This window comes from Mauremys mutica, chromosome 9 (assembly GCF_020497125.1).
Source record: "Mauremys mutica isolate MM-2020 ecotype Southern chromosome 9, ASM2049712v1, whole genome shotgun sequence".
Taxonomy (NCBI): domain Eukaryota; kingdom Metazoa; phylum Chordata; order Testudines; family Geoemydidae; genus Mauremys; species Mauremys mutica.
Window position 1 is genome coordinate 77289772 of NC_059080.1, and position 25991 is coordinate 77315762.

Genomic DNA, 25991 nt, shown 5'->3' on the forward strand with positions numbered 1-25991 from the left:
TAAGTGAATTCTAGATTATGGCCCCGATCTTCAGCTAGGGTTGCCAACTTAGTAATATATAAAAACCGGACCTCCAGCAGGAGTGTTGGAACCTTCCCTGCCCCGCCCTGGTCCCCCTGCGGCCTTGCCTCTGTCCCACCCTTTCCTCCTGAGGACCCACTTCCTTTTGCTCCTTTTTCCCCTCCCCCCATTGCTCATTGCTCTTCTCCTTTCTTCCCCACTCGGGTCGCCTGCAGAGCCAGGGCTGGGACGCTGCAGCTGCCTGACACAGGTAGGAGGCAGCCCTGGGTGAGTAGGGGCTGGCGCGAGTGATGACTCAGTGCCTCTCTGCCTGCAGTAACCAGACTTTGGGTGTCTCGTCAGTAGATCTGACCTGACACTGTCGAGTCCCCTTTTTGACCAGACTTACCGATCAACAACCGGACACCTCGACACTCTATCTTCAGCGCTTGCTAAAGAGCACTTGGCAGCACTCACTGCAGGGAGGGTGGGTGAGACACAAAGGTGGCTTAAAATGACCCCATGCACATTTGCACACTTTGATCTATGGCAGCTGGGGCTCACTGGGGCACAGAGATGACCAGTAGATGCCCCTTGTTTACCCAACTACACCCTTGTGCTCACCTCGGGGAGCAGATTTGGTGCAGGAGCCATTAGCGCAATTGCCCTTTAGCCAATGACGTCCCTATTGTCCCAGGTCTGGATCAGCCAATGACGCAATGCAAAGCTGATGTGGGACCGGGTATGGCTCTCGTGTGCCAGAGATCTCGCAATGCCTAAGAGTAAAGGCCACTTACCTCAGTGCCTAAATGTGGAATTTGGTTTTTCAGCGACTCTGAGTACCCAGCAGCCCCTTATTTTTTTAAATTTAACTCAATGTTACTTTGTTCTTACAACAATAAGGGGCAGCTTGTTTTGTTCCCCCTCTCACACACTCACAAAACAATTAGAGACAGACATTTTGTGATGCTGAAAGCAGGCACCAAACCAAGAAATGACTGAGCTAACTTTACACTCAGGCTTTGAAAAGTTGCACAGAGTATAATAAAGTAGTAACTAAATCAGTGAAGAAATGAGCTTTACAAATCAAGTAGGAGAGGAAGAATGGTCTTGTGGTTAAGGAACCAAACTAGGCCACAGGAGATCTGAGTTGAATTCCTGGCTTCGCCACCAGGCTCCCTGTGTGGCCTTGTGCAAGTTACTCAGTCTCTCTGGGCCTCTGTTCTCCATCTGTAAAATGGGGATAACAGTAAGAGTGCCTGTCTCCGGTTTGTCTAACAAGGGCAGGGGCTGCATCTTACAATGTGTGTGTAGAGCACATAATAAAAAGGGGCCCAATCTCAGCTGAGGACTGTTGGCGTTACTATAATACAAAAACAGTTATAATAAAGAAAAAAGGAACTGGGGATTTTGTTAAGTAAAACACATGGCACCTACTAAAATGATTAAGCTTCAGCTGCAATTGCAACTAGTAGCTCTGCTCTCTAGGGGTCAATCCCTTATTAGTGATGAGTACTTGTGACTTCCATTTGGCTCCAAGTGAACCATTCCCATAATTGGCATCCTTGATATCAGCAGCACTGCAAAAAATAGCTGACAAATACATGGGTGGTATCTTTGGGCCTTGCAGTTCTGTTATCTGAATTCTACAATACTCTGTAATGCTCACAACAATATTGATAAGACCCATCACTCTGTATTAAAAATAAAATCAATGTCCAAGTTACATATAGGAAACAGGCCACCTAAGACATCCACTGTATCTGAATCAGAGAGGAATCAAGAAATAAATAGAGGGCCTCAAAGAAATTTGTGAGAACAAAACTGAACAACACGCAGGTTCCTAAGCAGGTCAGCCAGCCCATGTAAAATCAGTGGAGGAGTCATTGTTGCAGCGATAAGAACTGGCCCTTGCTAAAGAAGGAGTCACACCCCTCCATATGTGCCTGGATATTAGAATGAGAAAGCTGGAAAACACCCTAATCTACAGTTCTCATATTGCAAAACAAAATGATCTCAGCTATTCTGCATATGAATTGCTCTCAACAGCAGTGCATGGTAGACATTACCAGAAAACCTGTTCACCATCTCCAGGAAAATTCAGAATGGACATGCTTGAACAAGACTAAGGAAATTTCGCTTTCATGCCTCTGGCCCATATATATGTGAAGAGAAGTTTGTGACTCATTCTGAGGCCGTGAACACATCCTGGTAATAATAGCAATGCCATACCATTCTGCACAACTCTGCTCTCTATTTAAACAAATGGCCCAGCTGATCAATATACCACATTCAGATACAAATAACTGCCCTTCTATGCACTGACTGGTGATAGCCTAATTCTCCATGTGCTCAGCCTTGCTCTTCATCGCACTTCCAGTGTACAACCGTGACACTTATACAGGAACTGTTCAGCATTTCAACGTGTTGCATGCTATGATGTTATACAGCCAGCTTCACCAACAGGCATACATAGCCAGTGTTCCATATATCATCTATAACAAGCAACTCCAATAAATAATACCATTTGGGCAGTTTTATATGCAGATTGCAGATCATAACATAATCTCAACTGGACCTGCCATCCTGAACAGTGCTCTAGGGCAGCTGGTCATGCACAGCAGACAGCAGCAAGTACATATTAAACTGTGTGACTGGGAGTGTGCGCAGCAGTGCCTATCAGCCTCAATCACTGATGAATGCAGCCCAACGGGCTCTGAAAAATAGCTAATTTAGTCCTCGTGTTTATATGACAACCTCCTGTACCCTGCATTAAAAGTGATAAAAGGAAATACTTCTTTACATAATTTATAATTAACCCATGGAACTGATTGCTACAAGATACAATTGTAGTCAAGAGCTTAGTAGGATTGTGAAAAGGATTAGGCATTTGCATGAATAATGAGCTCATTCCAGTTAGCACAGAAAGAATAAAAACGTATAAGGCATGCAAACTGTCTTCGTTCATAAACAAAGCCATTAGCTGACAACCTAGTATGTAAGTAGTAAAGCTGTTGGAAAATTGTCAGCAATACTAAAATTCAGCAAAGAACAGAAAAAATAATTGCAATGTTTGTCTCACCAGCATTATTAACCAGCCCGTTTTGAGAAACCGCAAGGCTACTGCATTTTGCTAAAGGGGTATGATCGCTCTCTGAGTCTGGGCTCTAATGATGTAATGCTGCTAGTGGAATTGTTTTTGATAGCGAATTCTGTGAGTGGAGTTCTGTAAATCTTATTCTGGATCGGTCTTGATAGACAGCCCAATTCTCCTGCTTGGGCAGCTGAATTACACTTCTTAGTCATTAGCTGTTTTTTCTTTTTCTTTCTAATTTGCCTTTGTCCATTTTAATACTCTTACCGAGTGTTCTGTTGCATGTGATGATGCTATAGAGCCAGTTTCACTGATGTAACAACTACATAAAGTGGTCATCACTGGACATTAACTGATGCCTTGGTACAACCGCCGTGGGACTCAGAATGCTCTTAGAGCCTCGTTCAGTGTTCTCTGGTCAAACTCTCTGTTTCAACAAGAGCTACTTTTTGACCGTGTGTATGTCTGGCTGTGACGTTGCATACAACACTGTACCTGTGCCAGTGTTTAAAAGATAAAAGCAGAGGACTAGGGTAGCTTGAGCTCTATTCCTATTTCTGCCACTGATTCACTGGGTGACTTTGGACAAGTCACTTAACCAATATGAGCCCATTTCCCTATCTGTAATACAGGGAGAGTAATACTTGCCCACCTTTCTAAATGGCTTTGAGATTCTCAGATGAAAGGGGCAATGCAAGTGCACAGCACTATTATTAATGTCCTGCAAGCAACTTGTACTGCATACCATGCATGGTAGTGGCAGCGTGTTAATCAGCACAGACTAGCATATTGGTGGCACCTCCTGGTTGTGTAAACTGTGTTCCCCCAGTGCAAGTGGAACACAAATATGCTGATACAGTTTCTGCGTGTTCATGGTGGTAGCACACAGCGCTGTGCAGAATCACTCCCTTTAGACTGAATTGCTTCGAGGCTAGCGCAATGGACTGGGAGCAAGAAAAGCTGGGTTGTACTCTTGGCCCTGCCATTGATTTGGCAAGTCATTAAACCTCTGTGTGTCCATCTGTAAAATGGAGACAATATTAACAATGGGGCGGGAGGGGGACATTTACCCACCTCTGCAAAGTGTTTTGAGCTCTATAGTTTAAAAGGGATCGGTAATGTTAATCATATCAGATTTTAAATTATATTTTCAGAATCAGAAAAATGGTACCTGTGCTCTCTTTATTAGCATAGGCTACCTCAGGTAGTAGCAATTAATAAACAAGTTGTTGATGATAGTTAAATGTTTTTCTAACGATTTTTGCTGGATAATGCCATAACTACTTCTTTGCAGTGTTGTTGTAGCCCTGTTGGTCGCAGGATATGAAAGAGACAAGGTAGGTGAGGTAATATTTTATTGGACCAATTTCTGGTGGTGGAAGGTACAAGCTTTCAACCTACACAGGGTGCTTCTTCAGGAAGTTGAGAGTCTCAGCCAATTGCAAGTGAGGACAAATTGTTAAGCAGAAGGGGTAACGCATGTTGGAGGCAGTTACTTGAAATAAAGTGGGCAACTCCGGGTTAGATTGTTAGGCATGAAAGGTTTGAAGCAGGCAGTTAAGGGTAGCAGGCAGTTTGGTGCGTTACAAACTGTAGTAATGAGCCATAAAACCAGTGTCCCTGTCCAGTCCATGGTTTTTGGTGCCTAGTAGAGTTATGAACATAAGTTCCCAAGCTTCCCTTCTGAAGGTGTTATGCAGGTTTCCTTTGAGGAAAAGTATTGAAAAATCAGTTATGAAGTGATTGCTTTGTGAAAAGTGTGTGCCCACAGATGATACTTTTTTTTTGTCTTTTTCTGTGTGAGTTCATTCAAGAGGGTAGTGACTGTCTGGTTTCACCCACATAAGTTGTTATTGGGGCATTTGATGCCCCAGATGAGATACACCACTATGTGCTTGCTACCCTTAACTGCCCACTTGAGTGTTGTGTGCAGGGAAAGTGCTGGGAATTTGAAACATGGTAGCCACCTCCATCTCCCACTTTCTTAAAACTCATGGAATTTATTTATGGCCATTCCTACCTCCAATGCAGTTGTGGAAAGAATATTTTATTTGTGTTAACAGACTTGGACAGATTGCAGGAAACTCCTAAATATTGATTCCATCAAGGCTGAGTTTCAAATTAAAAGTTAATTTAAATTGTACAGGTAGCATTTAATGAACTGATTTTAAAAAACAGAGGTATTGAAATTTTAAAACTGATAAGTACCATTTTAAACATTAAATCGAAGCTTATGATAATTGCATTCTATACTGAAGGGCAGCAGAAACGTACACTTGAGAGAAAAATACGTGATATATTAATGGAAATGATGTTTCCCTAAAATGTCTCTTAAAATAAAGCATTGTTTCTTACTTTTCATGTAATTTTCTCTTATTTCCATGCAACAAAGGTGGTCACTCTAGACAGAAAACCAATTCTTAGGGCACTTTGGGCAATTAATTTTCCCTCTCCTTTAGTTTATATTCTCTTTCAATTCTTAATGCACCTGTCAAGGCACAAAACAAGATAATCAAAAATGAGTTACTGTGGTCCAGGAATGGACTTTATTTTATTTTTTTTAAACTCCACTGTTTGGGTGAGTGTAACTTTTAGAGCTCTTTAATTAGTTTTCCACAAATATGCTGCAATAGTCATCTGACATTTGCTGTTAATATTTTTACCATTGTTAACTAGAATAATCATAGAAAGTGAACAAAGGCAGAGGGAATTCATTTAAAACTTCAAACCAAAGTTCACACAAATTGTAACTGAAGCATTTATCCACCTCTGCTTGCTACTGATTCCCCAAGCAGGCTTCAAAGAGATTATTAAAGTAAGCCAGATTAGACTCTAGGAAAACGTCCTCATATTAATTTTAATACACTTAAAATTTGCATGCAGTGCTTGTACACTGTCTTTGGAGAATGAGACCTTTGATATAAATTATACAGTGTTTAACATCTCAGAGTCCTTTGGTAGAAACAAAACATGAAGTTGATCTGAAACTGGCTGATGGCTGATCTGTCAGCACTAGGATAAAGCGCATAGATCAGCAAGATCACTGCTCTGTTGGGCTGCAGGTTTTCGTGGCCTGTCCAGAGTATACTGAAATGAAAGGCTCTTAAATAAGCAGTGAATCCTTCTAATGTTCTGCCATACATTCCAAAAGACTTACATTACTTATATCCTGCACGTGTCCTTGAGGCTTCATGAACCCACCCATTACTCCAAAGGAGCACAAGAGGTCCCCAGTGTCTGCTGCAGTAGCAAGGGCAGGAATGATCATGTGGTACAGCCATTTTCTCAGGGTGAGGCAGTTCAGGTGACTTGGAGATTGTGAGAAACTGGATCCTCTATTCTAGAAAACAAATACAAACCCTTACTAATAGAATAGAATCCCCCTGGGATTGCCAAACACGATCCATCTGGCTGGACAAGAACCACGCAGCCCAAAGTAAACATGCACAATCGTTACTAGCTTTTCAAATTGTTGGCCAGCTAGCCCACTGACTGACATCACACATGGCATCACCAACATGTATCAAAAGCTGGGCATGAGCGAGAGCAGCTCACGAAAGCTATTCCTATGCAAGACGTGGAGCACCCAAGTAGCCTCTTGGATATAGGCAGGAGATGAAACTATACATAGACAAGCCCACCCATGCACTCCTGGGGAAGATAGCCTGAGAAATGATCCTACTAACTACAGTGAACAGCTCTCAAATGGCAACATTTTAATAGTGACCACTGTAGCAACTGTTTGGGCCTAGCATCATCCCTCCAAAGTGTGGGGCCCGTGTCTGGGCCTCATCACTGAAGTCAGTGAAGGTCTGTGGAGCTCCTGTTCCCCTCTAGGGGTAAGTTTGGCCTGGGGACACAGTCAGGAAAGGGTCACACGTAGAACAGTTTGTGCCAACGTAGTCGATTCAAGAAAAATATATAAGTAGTATCATGCCAAGAAACAAGTGTATTACAAATGCCCTGGAGATCACAGATTCAGTCTTGGGGTAAAATTTTCAGAAGTGCCTAAGTCACTTAGGGACTCAAGTCCCATTTTCAAAAGTGACTTAAGCACTTAGAAGCCTAAGACTTCTTGAAAGTTAACAGGTGTGAGGCTCCTATGTGCCTAAATCACTTCTTAAAATGAAACTTAGACTCATAAGTCACTTAGACACTGAAAATATTGCTCTGTTTATGTTTTTATTTTTAACGTGATAAAATTGACCATTTTCTAATATACAAGCAGAGTTCAATGCAACCACTAAAAGCCAAATGGTTCTTTAATTATTATTCTTTAATTCTAGTGTGATAGGTAAGGAAGGTGGAGTGGAATAGGGCAGGGGAATGTGGCAGTGAGGGGCGTGGGGCACTGGGGGAGGAGGATGAGATATGGAAGAAAAGGGGATAGGGGAATCGTGGGGGAAAGCAGGAGTCTGGCATGCGGCATCCCCTTGGCAGCAGCTGGGGCTCCCCTGTTCAGCAGGCCCATTGAACTGGAGCGGAAAAGCAGACACCTGGCAACACTACCTTGCCCCCCCACACACACACACACCCCAGCTGAGCCCTAACCATCTTCACTTGGATCCCCGGCAGAGTTCCATTCCCCCTGCACCTGGAACCCCTCAATGAGCCTCTGTGCATCCAGATCTCCCACTGAGCCGTCCGCACCCAGATTGTCCCACACGAAAACCTCTCACCCCACACCTGGCTCCACCCACACTAATCCCCGCCACACTTGGATCCTGCTGGACTGAGCCTGCCCACCCACACCTGGTGCAGAGGAGAAGGACCCCCGGGTGTTTCTGCGGCAGGCCCAGCCCTTGCACTGTGTCAAGGGCAGGTGCAGCCTCACTGCCGAGTCACTGTACCACTGGGGGCTTCATAGTGATCTCCCACCACAATGCAACCAGTGGCCTGTGCATCCCCACTGCCATGCTGGAGCCACATTTATTTACTGACAAATAAAATATGCAGAATTTTAAAATATTGGGTGCATAATTTTTATTTTTTTGGCGCAGAATTCCCTCAGGAGTATATAGGGCATGAAAGGTACTTTAGACAGCAAATTCTCGAAAAGAAAATGTATGAAATAACCTCCATCTCTCAATAGTTTTGGCAATATTCACATATATTTATAATTCATAATCTCCAAATTATTAATTTCTGAACTGCCACTTCTAATCTTTACTTCTGTTTAATGCATATTACTTAATGTGAGGTGGCTTAGCCATTTTGCTAGAGGAAAGAACAAGATATTTCTACATATTTTATCTAGGTATAACACTTACAATCTATTATGGTTCTGCTCATGTTCCAAAGACTTTTTATAATTCAAATTGAAATGAAAATGTACACTCTAAAAATATAAAATTTGAATCTATCACAAATGTATAACAATTTTCCTTGGCTGTGGGGGATAAAATAAAATTTGAAAATAAGAAATGTTTCAATTCCATATCCATTGTTACTTACAGCTAGTATTAACTGGCCAAAAATAAATTAGCAAAGGCTAATTCATTTTCACTGCCCAAGAAATGATCCAAGGAAGAATGTATGTAGTTGTTTATGTAGGAGAGTACTGAAAAATGTACATGGGTCCCATTGTTCTACATCTACTAAAAACTGACTGGACATGTCATTACCGTGACCTGCTGACCATGGCCGTTTATGCTATTAACAGCAAATGTCAGGCAAGTCTGAGCTTGAAGCATCAAACTCTGTTTATAGACAATTTATCATGCTAACTTGGTATAAACCCAAAGAAATACCTATGAAAATTTGTTTTTTGTTTTTTTAAACACTGGTCAACTCATTTCACAGTCTGATCTAACTTAATAAGAAAATATATATTAAGAAATGTAAGTTTAGGATACTGTATGGCAAAGCACTCTAACTGCCTTTTTAGAGAGTTTTCATACAGACTAAACCATGTTATGTTTTGAAAAAAATTCTCACTTGTAAAGTAAATCCACAGCCACCTAGTTCCAGTCCTATGCCAAAGCCCATATAGTTGCTGTTGATGAAAGAAGAGGCATTGCCTTGAGCATGGACCACAGTGAAGTAAACTGTGTCACTTCCTACTGGCAGCAAATTTCCTTTATTATATTTGTCACTGGCTCTTAATAAAATAAAAACCATTAGTGTGCAACAAAAATCACTATTTTATGGCCCAATTTAAATTGCATCATAAGGGTGGCACGTTGCTCACCTTACTCCCGCAAGTAATCCTAGTTGATGTCAATAGGAATATTCCTAAAAGTATGATGAGCAGCATTTGGCCCTGAATTTTTTGGTGTGGGTTTTGTTTGTTAAAACAAAGGGCCAGATTCAGGTCTCTACTAATATAATCTGGATTAACTCCAAAGATAATAGAGTATAACGAAGATCAGAATCTGCTCCAAAAGGGCCATCATGTAAAATTCAACTGACATCATTGAAAGATAAAGCCCAGGAAGGATCCAAAGTCTGTAGTTCTTTTATGACCAGGTAATGCCTAGATCAATAAGTGGTTTCTCCTGTATATCCCATGTTTGGTTAAGTACAACTATAGCACTGCCAACACATTTAAGTAAACATTTTTATCTAAAGTACACAAAAGCAGGCTAGCATGCGTTGGTACTTTTTTTTTTTTTTTAAATCACATTTAGAAATACCCTATTTTAGTCACTGTTCTCTTGAATTTTGAGACCTAGCATAAGTCTTTCATGCAGTTCATTACTTTAAGAATATACATTTAAAATACCCTTTAAAACCACCCTCAATCCCCTGGCTTCACTATCAACTAATGGAATTATTTCTCAGGCATTTCAACTAGAAAGAGCGATATGACAGGGTTGTCCCCTCATCCCTCTTTTTTAATGTCTCACTTGAACCACTGGCAATAGACATATGTTAGCACTCAGCTGTTGAAGGTGTAACTATAAAGAGGAAAAAAATCCAAAATCGGTTTATATGCCGATGACATTTTTGTACTATTGAAGAATCCATCCTCATCAATCCCATCATTATTGAATCTAGTTGATATTTTTAGAAAGATCTCTGGTTTTTGCATGAGCTGGAATAAATCACAAGCAATAACAATATCCAAAAGACTAGCTCCTTCTCAGTTTCATCATTTTCCATTTCAAATATACAAGGAAATATGCTACTTTCTGTCCTAATCGTCCCAAAATAGATTTGCGACACACAGTGAATGTTGGAGATGCAAACAGTCACATGCCAACCATTCACACTTCCTCTATACCTGTCATAAAATGCATGTGGCCAGGAACACAATATTCAGTGCTCTCTCAAAAACTTAAAGCGTTGTTATCTTTCCTTCCCCAAGCTTGTGTATTTTACAGGTGCTGGATGAGTTGGTATTACATTGCAGTAACTATTTTAATGGCCAAAAGAGTTATTCTGAGAAAATGAAAAACTGAAATTCCTCCCTCATGCACAGACTGGCTTAGTGAGCTCTCTACTACTGCGTTAATGGAAAAAATGACTGTCTAATAGAAACATTTGGAAAAAATAGGAGGCTGTCTGTTCACACATTGCATACTTTTCCAGTTTATTATATATTAATCCCTGATACTCATAGGTTGTGTTCTCACTTATTTATCCTTTTAGTCACTTTAATAATTGATGCCTGCATGACCTCTATGTGTTCTGGGGGTGGATGGGGGTGCAAGGGAGGGATTGTTTGGTTTTGTTCTGTTTTTTCCAAGCGTTACAAATAATGAATACTGAATTTTGTTTTTGTATGGTATTTCCATGCTGCACATGTATTTATATATGTTTTATTTTGTGTTTATATTTTATATAAAAACAATAGAAATAAAGTTTTAAAACCCCACCCTAAATGTTTATGCTTAAAAGGGCACTGTAGAGTTTGACCAAAATGTAAACACCTCCAGCCTCCAATGTGTTATTCCTCCCCTCCTGATACTAATAAAACTATCAGCCATACACATACGTACAAGAACAGTGTTAAAACTCCAGCTGGTAAACTGGATAAGCCACCAGCAATGTGCTCAGGGAGCCAGATTTGTTGCAGGTTTCACTAACAAATTTATTTGGGCATAAGCTTTCGTGGGCTAGAACCCACTTTATCAGATGCATGGAGTGAAAAATACAGTAGCAGGTATAAATATACAGCACACGAAAAAATGGGAGTTGCCGTACCAAGTAGGTGGTCAGTGCTAATAAGGCCAATTCAATCAGGGGGGATGTGGCCCATTCCCAGCAGTTGAAAGACGGTGTGAGTATCAACAGAGGGAAAGTTACTTTTTGTAGTGGCCCAGCCAGTCCCAGTCTTTATTCAGGCCTAATTTGTTGCAGCGGCTCATGCACTGCATGTCACACTGTCTCTTGTTTAGTCCCCTGCCACATTTATTCTATACTAGCTGGCATGGGACTAAACAAGAATAGATTTTCTGCCACTCTGTCAGAGCAACAGAGTCAGAGCCCGGGAGTCTGTTTTGCAGAGGATTAGGAGTTTGAGTGCTGCAGGCCTTCTTTTGGAGAGCTGGCAGATTTTTCTGTATCGGGGGCAGTGGTGTATTTACATATGCAACAGATGGGCCAGTGCCCTGGACACCAGCACTTGAGAGACAGAGAGAAGGGTTGCACAGATGATTTTTCATGCATTCTGTGTTTCACTATGGCCTCTTGGATGTCTCTCTGATCACAGGGATCGAGATACAGGGCCTTTTCTTAAATAGAGCAGGCCAGGGAAAATATTCTTAGTCTGGGCCCTGAGCAAGAGAGAAGATCAATCATCATTGGGTGACTTTTACATTAAATTGTTTCAGGGATTCATTTTGAGGGCTGTCAAACTTATTTTAAGATATCTGGGCTGCTCTCCACTTTTTACACGCTATATATAGTGCATATTTTAAATAAAATCCACTCCTTGATTGTAATAAGCCATTATTGCCCTAATTAAAAGAGAAAACTGCCACTTTTATCAATTCATACGTTAAATCATGTTTGATAGTTTCCTATCACATTTCATTTTATCTTTTAGATACAAGCTGGGTTAATGACGTAACACAAACAGTAAACTCTTTGTACTTTACACTGAGCAGTTTAACACAGGGACAGATTAGTGTTAAAAGGATATTCAGACCACAGCATATGCAGAAATAAACTAAAAACTCCAACAACTCTTATAAATAGAGCCTACTTACTACTATAGAATGGACTTTTCTTTCTCACCAAGATCAGAAATGTACTTACACTAATAATCCACAAAAGCAAGCGAAGGAAGAAGCCTTACCTTTGTAAATTAACTACCTCCGAGCATCCTTTGGCATATGTTTTAGAAAGAAGTTATTTTGTAGGTACTGGAACTTTGTCACGGTCAGCACAGAACCAGAAAGTAACAGAGGAGCTGAGTTTTAAGGCTTCAATCAGCACATGTAAATAGTCAGCAGTGTTATGGCCCATGTCTAAAAATGGCAAAAAAATGACAACAGTTTTAGTTTATTTTTAACATTTCAGTGTTTTTTCAGGCTATAAGGACATTGTTTACCCTGCTGTTATTGGACGACATTAATTACTGAATTGATTTCAACGGAGTATTATAAGGGATGGATCCGATCAATTCTTTCCAGGGATACTAGGGAAATAATCATTCATTTTGGACTTAAGAATTCTTCAGAATTTGGCTTATAGTCTTCAGTGGTATTAGGTGTTTTATACCACTTGACCCTATCTGAACAACTCAGAATTTTGAATTGGTATCAAGCTATTTATAAAATATCACACTATTTTTGAAGTTATATCAGGGCCACTCTTCAAAGTAGTAGTGTAACTTGCTAAATTTTCAAATTTATATTAAATTTTCAAAAACACAAATCTCAGAGAGGTTGTTTCATACTAGAAAATGTCCCAGTCCAAGTCCCACTGTACTCTGTTTACTATATTGTGATATTTAGTAGAGAATTATCCACTGTAGAGTGGAGTCATGTCTAGTAACAATTTTATTTCCCCTTCTGCTTGGCTTTGAGGAAAATTTTCTTTAGCGTTGAAAAAGAATATTAACATGTCTGGAAATCTTCCTTTTGTGTCTGCTTAAATTATCCTCAAAGGAAAATTTCACAGACACAGAAAAATTCTTTCCATTGGACATAACCCAGACCTTTAATATTAAAATTGTCTAAAATGTGCAGGATCAAAGCTGTGATTCCTTGTCCATTTGGAGGGATTTCCCAAACATTCACATCCTGGAATAGCAAGAGGTATTATTATTCCCCCCTTTTAAAAAAAATACTTTCTAAAGGTTTCCCGAATATTATGACATACTTATATACCAACAATGATGTAATAAAACTGGGCATTTCTTCAAGGCAAAGAGAAACCAGGTAACATTAAGGTGGTATAGCTTTTCTTTCACTCTACCTTGTATAACAACGGTATGGCGCCCCTATAAAACAGTACAGTATTCTACATCAATGGCCCAAACCATTGTCATTACACTAGTGTAAGCAACGTTGTTTTCCTCTTTTATTGTTGCCATAAAGGATGAAATGCTGGTCCTCTGCCTGGGGGCGGCTTTTGCCCATAAAGTAAATACAGACATTGGCTTTGTAAAACACTTTGAGAATTCCCATGTATAGTCTTTCCTAAATATACGTTGGCTCAATGGAGTATGTGGGAAAATGGGAGCCTATGTTTCAATTATTATAAATAAAACTTATTTTTTGAGTGCTTATGCAAACTTGTTCTCGTAACATTGAACTTATCCAGTTCAGCTTGTTAAATCTAATGTTAAAACCATTAAATTCTATATCTGCTTTGAAAAGTTAAATACCTATTTATCTGAAAAGTTTATCAGCATTAACTGAGTAATATATGGAGTTGCCTGTCTTTGAATATTAAATTATACGCTATAACCCTGTGAGTTTATTTTTAAATTAATAACAAATGAGCCTGCCCTGTGTTCTTTGACAATGCCCTCACTTACATCAATTGGAGTTTTTCCTGAGTAAGGACTATATGCAGGGATCTGCAACCTTTGGCATGTGGCCTGTCAGGGAAATCAGCTGGCGGGCCGGGACGGTTTGTTTACCTGCACCGTCTGCAGATTCAGCCGATCGCAGCTCCCATTGGCTGCAGTTCGCCGTTCCAGACCAATGGGGGCTGTGAGAAGCGGCGTGGGCTGAGGGATGTGCTGGTTGCCGCTTCCCGCAGCCCCCATTGGAATGGCGAACTGCGGCCAGTGGGATCTGTGATCAGCCGAACCTGCGGATGCTGCAGGTAAACAAAGCATCCCAGCCCGCCAGCAGATTTCCCTGATGGGCACCGGCCAAGGGTCGGCGACCCCTGGACTATAGGTTTGGATCTAGATTTGTCCAGTTATTTCAAAAAAGCGTGCGTAAGTTGCTCTGGGTATGTTCCCTTGTATCTATATTTAGCAATATTACTCAGTATATAGTGGGTGTGTATCTATGACTAATGATTTTATTAGCAGGTCAGGAAGCACTGACTGTCTTTTGACATACCTTAGTTAATAGTTGGGTGTGCAAGCACAGCGTTTGATTACGTACATACTCCATGAAAAATGCAAGAATCAACTGTTCATATGGTGAGAATAAAAACAATGCACTCAAAAAATGCTGCTCAGCAGCCCTATGATATTGGATTAGTGGGAATATTTAGCTATCCAAAATATAATTTCCAAATTCATGTGACATCACACACAGTCATTGAATACTGCATTTGAAAACACTTAGGGCCCAATCCTGTATTTTTTTATGCACCAACAGCTCCTGTGGCACTTAATGGGAGTCTGGGATATGCAAAGAGTGCAAGATCAAGCCTAGGAAACCACCAATCCCTACCATTAAAAAAATCTTTGTCTTTTGCATTTTCAATTAACATCATACTTTGGGAAGGCTCTGCACTGACAGCAATGGAGACCTGTACTCACAGAACTGGTAAAAGCACATGCAGTCCTAGCATCCCCACACTGCATTACAACTCTGAAAGGACCATCTTTAGAGGTGAGAAAGTAAGTTGGTTTCCATGCCCATTCAGTAGTTGGCATCTCTGCTGAGACTGCCAACACAAGGGCCAGTGCTGTATGAGTTGTGATAGTGGTTTTCAAGGAGAGGAATCCCATCCATTAGGAACTGTGCTCAGGCCGCCCAGGTGGCTGGAATTTAAATCAGCAAAGTGCAAAAAGGAAATAAGATGCCCATTTTTAACAGGGAAGATAATTAGCCATTGGAACAGATCCCAAGGGCTGTGGTAAGACTCCAAATGATGGAGAATTTAAACCAAGACTGGATGTCTTTCTAGAAAATATGCTCCAGTTCAATCACAACTTGATGGGTGAGATGCAGGAGTCTCACCATGAAATTCTGTGAGTTATGCAGGATGTCAGACTAGGTGATCACCCTGGCCATAAAAATCTATGAGTTTCACGGCATATGAGTTTCATGTAAGTCACTGAACAAAGTTCAGGTGACAGTTTTCTACATTGCCTTATTAGTGTCCTCCCCGGACATGGCTGAACTCCCTGCAGCCAGGGGCGGCTCTAGCCATTTCGCTGCCCCAAGCACGGCGGCACGCTGCAGGGGGCGCTCTGCTGGTCGCCGGTCCCGCGGCTTCGGTGGATCTCCTGCAGGTGTGCCTGCGGATGCTCCACCGAAGCTGCGCGGGACCAGCGGACCCTCCGCATTCATGCCTGCAGGAGGTCCACCAGAGCCACCTGCCGCCCTCCCGGGGACCGGCAGAGCGCCCCCCGCGGCATGCCGCCCCAAGCACGCGCTTGGCATGCTGGGGTCTGGAGCCGCCCCTGCCTGCAGCTGCAAAGAACAGCATGTTTTTGTCTCCCTTTAGGCTGGGGAGGAAGAGGAATCCGCTTGTGTGACAAGGGAGGAGAAGGAGTCAGATGGAAGGAGGGTGTGAGAAAGAGCATCAAGAAAACTGTTGAGGTAGTAAGGAGGAGAGAGGGTACCTGGATATGGGCTTCAAATGTTTCTGAAACTCCACTCTGGTCAATACTCAGTCTTAGTCCATCTCTTTATGCAGATGCTCAGAATAGTTCCTTTCCAACCACCCCACAGTTACACATTCCCAAATCCAACCCCTGCTGGAAAAGCAAAGAAGGGGAGGGTCTGATTGTGATCCCATTGTGTAAAGCTATGGAGAATCTTCAGGCCAGCAGTGGGCATAGGGGAAAGGAAGGGTTTTTATTTTGCCAATCTGGCCACCGTACAGAGGAGAAGTTGTGGGACAAAGGAAAGAATTCCAAAGATGATTGGCAAGGAAACCTCAGTTCCATTCCAGCCTAGGCTGCATGATAGAAAAGTCCTACTCTGAAGTATGAGGGAAAGGGAGGTAGGAGAATATAAAAACAATGACCAATATATGGTAGCTTCTTGTGGAAAAAGCTATGAGTGTGGGGGGAGGGATAGAAGGCCCGGGAAATCACAAGGCTGAATTTTCTCCTAATGCTCCCTTTTCTGGCCTCAGGGTCCAATTCAGCAAGGTACTTAACAACTTGCCTAACTGTAAGCACGTGACTAGTTCTGTTGATTACAATAGGACGGGTGCTTAAGTTTAGGCACAGTCTTGTAAGTCCCTTGCTGAACTAATAACTCAAAATTCAGCATCTTTTTGGCATTATACAGGGGACTCAACTCCTAAGTACTTACTCAGTGAGAAGTCAATGGGAGCTTTCCCAAAGTAAAGACTTCAGGAGGTGTACAAATAGTACCTAGAATTCACAACCTGAATGAGAGAGATTCACTGGCAGGCAGAATACTAGTTTGCTTTCTTTTTAGTATGAATGTTTGCAGATGGATCCCTGCTAAGTGGCAAAGCGCAGCTGCTGGCTACCTCAGCTTTGAATATTAAAACAAACGGCTTAGCTCCTGTAAGTCACGTAGAAAGTTGCACTGGACAGCAGATCTACACAGCTCTTCCCCCTTCCCTTCCCTGATAAATACTGCAGCTCAGTGATTTCTTGCTGAATTCCTCAGATGGATGTAGAAGCTTGAAGGGCATGGAGCTTTTTCCCCATGCTGAACAGACTGTCCAATCTACATTCTATTAAAAATAATTACAATTAAAAGAAATAGTTTCCACTCTTAACTAAAAAAATTTGATTTGCTTTTTAGCCGTTCATTAGCTCATCATATTCACATTTACAGTAAGGCAAGCTTGAATCAAACTCATGGATCAAAACATTTCAAACCTCAGTGTTCAAAATCCAGATCTGAATCAAAATTTTACAGCTTGAGTCCATCTTTAATTTGTAATGAATTCATTAGCTAATTGCTAAGAAACAAAACAGGGCTATGTTTTCTATGTTAGACCTGCACAATTGCACACACACATTACTCATAAATAGCTGATGTGAACATATAGCTAGGATATTTGTATGCCTATATAGCCAGTTAGCCGCCTAGATGGCCTTATGCACACAAATGGCATATGCATTCACAAGGACAAATACTTGACTTATTAGTGCATGGTGGGTATTCGCAGATATAAATTAGGCATGCAAATACATAAGTACACTTCTTCATGCCTAACTTGGTAAACCAAACTCACGATCTCTACCGGGTTCAGAACACTAAACTGTCCAGAATACCTTGTAAATCGGTTTGACTTCATTGGTGACATGGCTTTTGAGATCTTCTAAATCCATTATTCCTCCATTTTTCTGAACAGTTTCTATAATAGCTTCTGCAACACAACCTTTGTAGAATCTTTTCTTGCCAGATTTTGTCAGCTCCTGAAAGAGTTGTTGCACATAGCGTGGAAACTACAAAACAAAGGACATTCTAGCGCGGCAAGTTTGTCTTGGTCTTCATGTGGATTAAACTATTTAACTCTACTGGTTATATCATTTGGATGATTTCGGTGATTTACATGGGCCAGATGTGTAAAATCCACTCTGAGAATGATTGTGCATCTGGGAAAACTTTGATCCAGTTCTGCCCTGTCTTATATCCTATGCAACACATTCAAAGCATTGCATCTCTATTGAAATGGCAGTCTGTCAACAGGGGAGCACTTTGCTTGTTGTCCCTTTTGGTTACTTTAAGCCATCTCTGGTTGAGTTCAGAGCTTTTTGAGCAATGTCTGTTGTACCTAGTGCTCCCTAAGGGTTAAATTTGTCCTGGCTTACACACTTGCAGAATTCACTCACTCACATTTGGTAATCCACACTGCTTTCTCTCTATCCACCACATCATTAGTTTTGATTAGAGAAGACATGACATATTTGCATTGGCAGCACATAGTATTTCATCAGCAATGTACTTTGCATTATTAATACATAGGCAACGTATGGGCCCAATCCTACTCCCCCAGAAGTCAGTATCGAGAAGAAACTCTCACTGACTTCAGCTCAACCATGACTGAGCCTCAAGTCAGAAAGTTACATTTCCATTGAATGGTGAGAATGGAGAGACTTAGTCAGGTTAAGAGAAACTAAGTTTATTAAGCTGAAGAAGCCAAGGTATCACAGATACTGGTGCTTCAGCAGGTAGGGCAAGTAGCTTTGTCTTATAATTATATGTGCATGTATGTGTAATGCATTTATTCAAAGAAGCAAGGGTGTGACAGATACTAAAGAACTAGCATATAGGTCACACAGCAATAGCTTAATGTTAAGAATTGAAGGGAATTCCATAGCTATATAAGTAAGCAAAATACAGGGCAGGGTGCATTTTTAAGCTACAATAATGAGATGCCTTAGGGGTATAGCAACAACCATAGCTTGTCATTACCAAGCCAGGATGCTTACTGTGACTTTAGAATGTTAAATTCTAAAGAGGAAAACTTGCGATATGAAAAAAACAAATTTTCAGATTGAAAAACATGTAGCAGCCATATGGTTATATCTGAGAGAAATAGTCCCAGCTACTTTAAAAGTTTTAGTGATAAATCATTACCAAGTTTAAAAACTATTCATTAATTCATACACTGGACTCAAAATTACTGAAGGAAATCTTTAGGACTTGCATCCGACGAAGTGGGCATTCACCCACGAAAGCTCATGCTGCAAAACGTCTGTTAGTCTATAAGGTGCCACAGGACTCTTTGCTGCTTTTACAGAACCAGACTAACACGGCTACCTCTCTGATATTTAGGACCCTGATGTTTCTTCAGTCTGTTCCTGCCTTTCACAGAGTCTCTCCTATCACAGTTGCCAGAGATAGCAGGGTAAAATAGATAAGCAAAAGAACACTTTTTTTGCATACTCATTTAAGATAAAATAATGTTAGGCCTTGACTGAATGGATTTTAGCCAGTTTCTGAATCTGCAGAGTTGTCGCCCTGTTTCCTCACAGACGCAGGAGGAACAATATGCCCATTTAATGAGAACAAATGTAACTCACACACCTTCTGGGTGTGGTGTTCTGTCCCATCTAGTGACACTGAGACAACTTCCAGAGAGAGATAAAATGAGTTTGCTCTACAGTCTTAGGGCTTGTCTACAGTGCTGTAACTTTCTCACTCAGGGGGGTGAAAAAACACCCCCTAAGCGCAGCAAGTTTCAGCGATGTAAAGTGTCAGTGTAGACAGTGCACTAGCGCTGGGAGCCACGCTCCCAAGTCTGGTAGCTTTGCCTCTTATGGAGGTGGGTTTTTTTAGAGCGAGAGTTCTCCCAGCGCTCTGCCGTGACCACACAAGCTGATTGGGAGGTGCAGGGATGGAAGGGAAGGTGCTGATCGGCAGGGCTGCCAGTGGGCAGGAGGCGCTGGGAGCGGGGGAGCTGATAGGGGACTGCTGCCGTATTACTGTGGCTCTTTGGCAATGTACATTGGTAAATTTTGGCTCCTTCTCAGGCTCAGGTTGGCCACCCTGGCCTAAAGCTTAGATGCTCCTAGGAAGCTAGAAAAAGTAAAGTCTGTAAAGCTACTGGACAAATCCTGCAGATTTCTATATCTATTTCTAATTGGCTGTTAGCTAAGGGCTAGTCTACACGGGCAATGTTAAAGTGCTGCTGTTTCGTGGCATGCAGGAGGCTCTGGGGAGGAGGAGGAGGAGGAGGAGCGAGGGCACAGAAGGCTATAGGGAGGGGGCAGGAAGGGGTGGAGTGGGGGCAGGGTCTGTGGCAGAGCCAGGGATTGAGCAGTGAGCACCCCCTGGCACATTGGAAAGTCGGTGCCTGTAGCTCCAGCCCTGGGGTCGGTGCCTATACAAGGAGACTAACATTAATTTCTGAAGAGCTGCATGTGGTTCTGGAGGCACAGGTTGGCCACCCCTGCTTTAGGCTCATATTAACCACAAGGCTGTCAGAAGACAGGATACTGGGCTAGATGGACCTTTGGTCTGACCCAGTATTACCATTCTTATGTTCTCTCAGGTGAGTTCCCTATGCAGGCTATGGAATATTCTGAATCAGGGCACCCTCAACTTCCTCTGTTTGAAGCTGTTCCACTGTGGATAAATAATCAGAGTCATTGGGCCAGAGAGAGAGCACAAGCATGAGAATGACTTTATTTCCTGGTGGTTCAAGCGTTCACCCAGGATGTGGGGGAGACAGCATCCAGTCCACCTGCTCCAATGATTCTTTAATTATTCATCCAAAGTAGAACTGTGGAGTGCCAGATCAAGGCAGAAACATGGTGTCTAAGGAACTTTTACTAAAAATGTATGCACCGAGAGAGTTTAGGTCCCTACAAGGTTCGGCAGGGGGTGTTTTGTACATACCAGAGGAGCTTGATTCTGGGGTTTAGATGCCTAATATGGCAGTTAGGTGCCTAAATCCTGTTGTGAATATAGCGCTTGATGAACAAGCCAAGTAGAGAAAAGTCTGCGAATAGAAAGGGTTATAGCTGTGGGAGAACTGCAATCTATTGACCTCAGATGTCTGCATTATGTGCGCCTTTACTAGAGGGTTACAAACATTGGGTGGGATAGGGAATTTGAGGGCCTAATTCATTTCATTGCTGGTTAGCGGTTGCTGTAGTTGGTGCTGACAGCACAGTTTACATTTAAGGATTTTTTAAATTTAAATTAATCTGCTGTGGTTTTTTACTATAGCTTTATTTGATCTATGTCTGGAATTTAAGATTCGGGCATACTTGTTATACCTTTATGAAGTTTAGTTTGTTCAGCTTTCAAGAAATATTATTTATTTGTATTGCAGTAGCACACAGAAACCGATTGTGCTAGGCACTGTACAATCACAGAACAAAAAGGTGGTTTCTGCCTCAAAGATATTATAATCTCACTATAAAACAAGACACAACAGCTGGCTAGAGAGAGACAGGTGGAGGACCACAAGTGAACAATGAGACAACATTGGTCAGCATGCTAAGCAGTGGTCTCAGGATTAGAATTTAAAATAGAGTGCATCTACAGAAAGAACGGATGGAGAATACAGGAAAATGACCTCTCCAAATGAGAAATATGTTCAATGAGGTTTTTAACAGGTGGCATGGGATTATTCAGGAGAAGAATCTTCATACAAGACCAATTAGTACAGCTGTTTTCTTGGCCCCATATAAGTCAATGGCAAGAGTCCCACTGACTTTGGTAGGAGTAGGGTTTCACAAGGCTATTTTCCACTCATACCAGTGTAACTCAAATGACTTAAAGAGTTACTTCTGGTTTATACCACCATTAGCGAGATCAAAATCAGGCCCTATGAATCTTTAGCCGCTGCACTGCAGGGTTCCACCCCAACCTCTGTGTAGAGATAGAAGGCAGCAACCTGCTTTGATGTGACAGAGTTTTAGCATTTCAAAGGCAATGGTGAATCAGACGGGGCATTTTGCCCCAGGAGGTACCTGGTACTGAAGGGATGAAAGGACAAACAGTGGGATGAGGTGTGTCGTCTCTCTATATAACAAGGGAGTGTTCCCTTAAGTAACAGGTTACAATCTGGTACCAAGTTGTTAAATATTAACAGGAGACAACTAATCAACTGAAGCTCAATGAACTCCTCTCCTTAATCAGCCAGACTCATTAAGAAACAAAAGGAAAAAAATGTTAACCATTTACAAAAAATGTATCTATTAGAACTGTCCCATTATAATACACACATTTCTGCAGGATATGCGGCATGGTAATCTGGGGGGCATAGTTGTGCAAATCATGTACTATTTTTAAAGAACACAATAAACATTTAAAGTGTTACTTGTTCATATTTTTTACATCTAGTTTGTCTCCTACTTCTGATCTCCTGGTTACCTGATCCTGCCGGACTCCTGCTCTGACCAGTAGGTCAGACCACCCACATCCCAGTTGTGACATTAATAAGGAGATGCATGCTAAAATAAGTTTAATTTTACAAACAAAGCAAAACACCTATTGGTTACTCAGTTGGTTCCAAATGTCCCAGGGACTGTAATCTAAACACAGATTTCCTTATGTCAAAGGTGTTGGCCAAAAAATGGATTGCAGAACTCTTGTCCATGATGAGGAGCGTAGCCATGAATCAGTAGCTCTTTTCCAGGTTTGTTTCCAGGTGCTTGTAAAACATGAGCACCACATTTCCAATGATAGGCAGTAATCTCTGACACAGGAAAACATTTCTCAGCCAATTTGATAGCAGGTTGCAGAATCTGTCCCATGGAGAGCGGAATAAACAATTAGGAAAAAATGACAAAATCATTTCCAGATTATTGCATTTGCAACTTGGGCCCAAAACAGCAAAATCTTGCACATGGGTTTAACTTTACACATAAGTCGTTCCACAGAAGGCAGTGAGACTACTCATAAACATCATGTTAGGTATTTGTAACTGTTTGTAGGAGCAGGACCTTAGTTCTTACAAAGAAACCAACACATAGCGTATCAGACTGCATCAATATGGCACTTTACCTACAACTGTGCTTAAAGTGCTACATTTGTTTTGGAACTTCTGATTCTTATTATTTTACACATGCAATGCCCACTTGTAGCAGTTATAGGTAAGTAATGCCTGTAAGTGACACTTCAGTGGAGTAGCACGGTACCAAATTACTTTTTCCCTCCTGTTCCCCTGTAATGTTTTGCTCAGCTCAGTTTTTACGGCAGGAGAGTATCCAGATTTCAATGCTGACTCTTTATCACTGTTTTTTCTCACCTATTAACAATGAAAGAAGGGCAGGTCTAGGAGGATAGAGGATTTTTGCCATCCCTGTCATTCTGGGACACGATTTTCCCACTTTTCCTTCTTGCTGACACAACGATCGTTGCATGGAGCACAAGCGGTGCCCCGTCATGACTACCCCACTCCTCCCCCAAGAACTGAAAACATCCCATCTCTGCTACACTCTCAGCTGCTACCAGTCTAAGGAGCACAAATCCTAAGTATTGCTCCTAGCTCAGTGCTCAAGTGAGCTTTTGATTTTCAAACACCTCTCAAATATTCTTGGTAGGGAAGAGTATTAGGATGGGATGGTGTCATGATCACTCCCCTAATGCAGTAAGTGGTTGGTAATATGAAAGGGAACTTTAAATGTAAACGGCTAATCTGCTTCTCTTTGGGATTTACTTTATAACAGTTTCCCTCCATTTAAAAAAATGCACTACTGTAATTTTACAAATTAGTGTTTCCTATATAAAGGAACAAAAGGAGAGCCATCTATTTAAACCAACACCTAAAGGTAGCTCCTGAATTTTGCCTTCCCATTCCTTTAAAAATGAAAAAAGCCTAGGAAAGGACATAAACCAGAACTCAAGACGTAACCCAGCCTCTTAGGAAAGTTTAGATCCATATCCAACCTTTGCAGCTTTGTCCCATTAGAGAGATGGGGCAGGAGCAAGGCCAGAGCCAGAACCACAACCCCAAATCTGAGCAAATGTCTGCACTTGAACTCCTCACCCATGAAAATTGTCCTTCAGTTGTGAAATTACTTGGAAAAGAGAAGACACAGACATCAAAAGGAAACAAAGCTGGATTAAACAGAAGATAATGGGTAAAAAACTCACAACACTGCTAGCAGAATTTCTATTTATATTGTACCTAGAATAATCTCTATGTGTATTAAACAACATTTTTAAACAAACATTTTCACTGAGCTTCACCTTTTTGCTTCCATATAGGGAAACAGCTTTGCACCAGCTAGCTGTTGTGCTTAGCACAGTGATATTATGAGCATGGAGGAAGAGGCTTTTTGTCTCATTAAAACTTGCACTTTTAACAGCTCAATGGTCAATGCCTCTGGAGACCTGCCACAGCCACTGCAAGGCAAACAGAAGTGCAAACATAACATGACAAAATATCAGGCCATCAGGTTCAGTTGACAAAGAGCGATAGTAACCCTGTAAGCACAGCACAGCAGTAACAGCATGCCCAGCAACAGCATAAAAATGCACCGGAACAATTATAACAAAGTCACATTTTTCACAAACCAGTTCACTGTGGCCCATATCCTGCAGGCCTTACTCTGCAAAAACTCCCATGAAATAAAACACATTATTTGCCAACCATATTTAAAAACAAGTTATTTGAATTGCCACCCTGACTTTTCCCCTATTTCATTTCTGTCAGAAAGTCAGCAGTCATCCTGTCAGGGACACTTTCTGTGAGGTGCCTTAGCACAACTGACAACTCAGTGGGAATGTCCATAGGAGCTGAGAGTGTGTGTATCAGAACCTCCCAGGATATAGCTCTTGGAAAGTTGGATTTCCCACCTGCATAAAATACTGGGTTCTAGCTGTTTCTGAGATAGTCACTGCTAAAAATAGATCAGAACTGAAATGGGGCAAAAGAAGGTAAGATGGTAATCAGAAAAATGTAGCTTTAAAGCCTGACATCTTATGAACCACTGGGAGTAGAAGTAAATGCTGTATCATGCTGGTCAGCAGGTTTTCAATGAGATACAGCATTTAGGACCAATCCTACAGACTTTGTAGAGCAAAAAAATTCTAGCCTTGGTGACTTGTGAAAAAATTGAACCTTCAAATTGCCGCTGGTCCCTTCAGTTAGTAATGTTTCTGGGCCCTGTTCCAGGATTCAGTATGGCAAGTCCAGGATCCCAGACCAATGTAATTTTTTCCCTCTACTCTTGTGTTTTAAGTTTCAATCAGACTTTATCTCATATTTATTTCCAAGAAATTATCTTTATTTTGCTATCACTTTTATATCGTTGATATAGTTTGCGCAAATTATTCCAATGAATAATGGAAAATATTTTCCAAGGGAAAGGATTCTCTAATGGTATTTCCAGCAGAGAGCCCAAGGGCCCTTAGTACAATTGGATATAGCTCAGAGTTATACCATTAAAATAGTTTCCTGATACTTCGCGGATAGGTGAAGAAAATCGATGTTATCTGCATTAGAGTATTCATTGCTCTCCCTCATGACCATAACAAACAAGAATGTAAGGGCACCTGGAAGTGATATTCTTTCCACAGTAATACTCTCTGGTAGGCTATAAAGCCAACTGCCTGCCTCCTTTATAGCTTCTTGATTACACGTACAATAAACGTCCACTGTGGAATGACAGTTATTTCTTTGCCGTTATGAATAATGCATTTGAATAGAATTCAAATATAGGAAAATTAAACAAACAACTGAAAAGGAAACGAGGTGCAAATCTGGACTCTGACCTCTTCGTAACAAATGTCTCTCCAGTGAAACTGGCGCTGGAGACTGGCTAGCCATCTGGAAGTTCGACTGTAATTCAGAAAAGGCATTAAACAACTCAGCCTGAGGGCACTCATGTAAAAACGAACAAAGAGGACAGGGTAATGATGTTATGGATGTTGTCAAGCCTCGTGTAGACAGAGCCTAACTCTGTATGCCTTTTCTGGTGAAATTCCTATTGAAATCAGTCTAAATTCTGCTCTCAGTTACACTTATGCAATCCCAGGAAAGCCTAGTGGTTTGAACTGGAGTTTTGCCTGTATAAAGGGCTGAAAGATCAAATTAATGGCAACCCTCTCATCTGAACTTGCTCACCCAAAACAATACCAGTCTAGGGTTTGATCCTGTGAGGCAGCTGAGCGCCAGCTGCTCTAACTTCCAT

The 25991-nt window shown here is 41.4% G+C and overlaps 1 protein-coding gene across 1 annotated transcript in view; it reads right to left on the reverse strand.

Moving 5' to 3' along the window:
• Positions 1-4400: 4400 nt before the first annotated feature.
• Positions 4401-25991, reverse strand: part of LOC123376837 (glutathione hydrolase-like YwrD proenzyme) — a 30956-nt gene continuing 9365 nt past the window's right edge. The window contains 8 exon segments of the mRNA XM_045029079.1: positions 4401-6434; positions 9032-9194; positions 12339-12510; positions 13203-13287; positions 17667-17827; positions 22424-22598; positions 24028-24158; positions 24161-24201. Of these exon segments, the coding sequence (XP_044885014.1) occupies positions 6219-6434; positions 9032-9194; positions 12339-12510; positions 13203-13287; positions 17667-17827; positions 22424-22598; positions 24028-24158; positions 24161-24201 (1144 nt within the window). The 3' untranslated portion in view covers positions 4401-6218.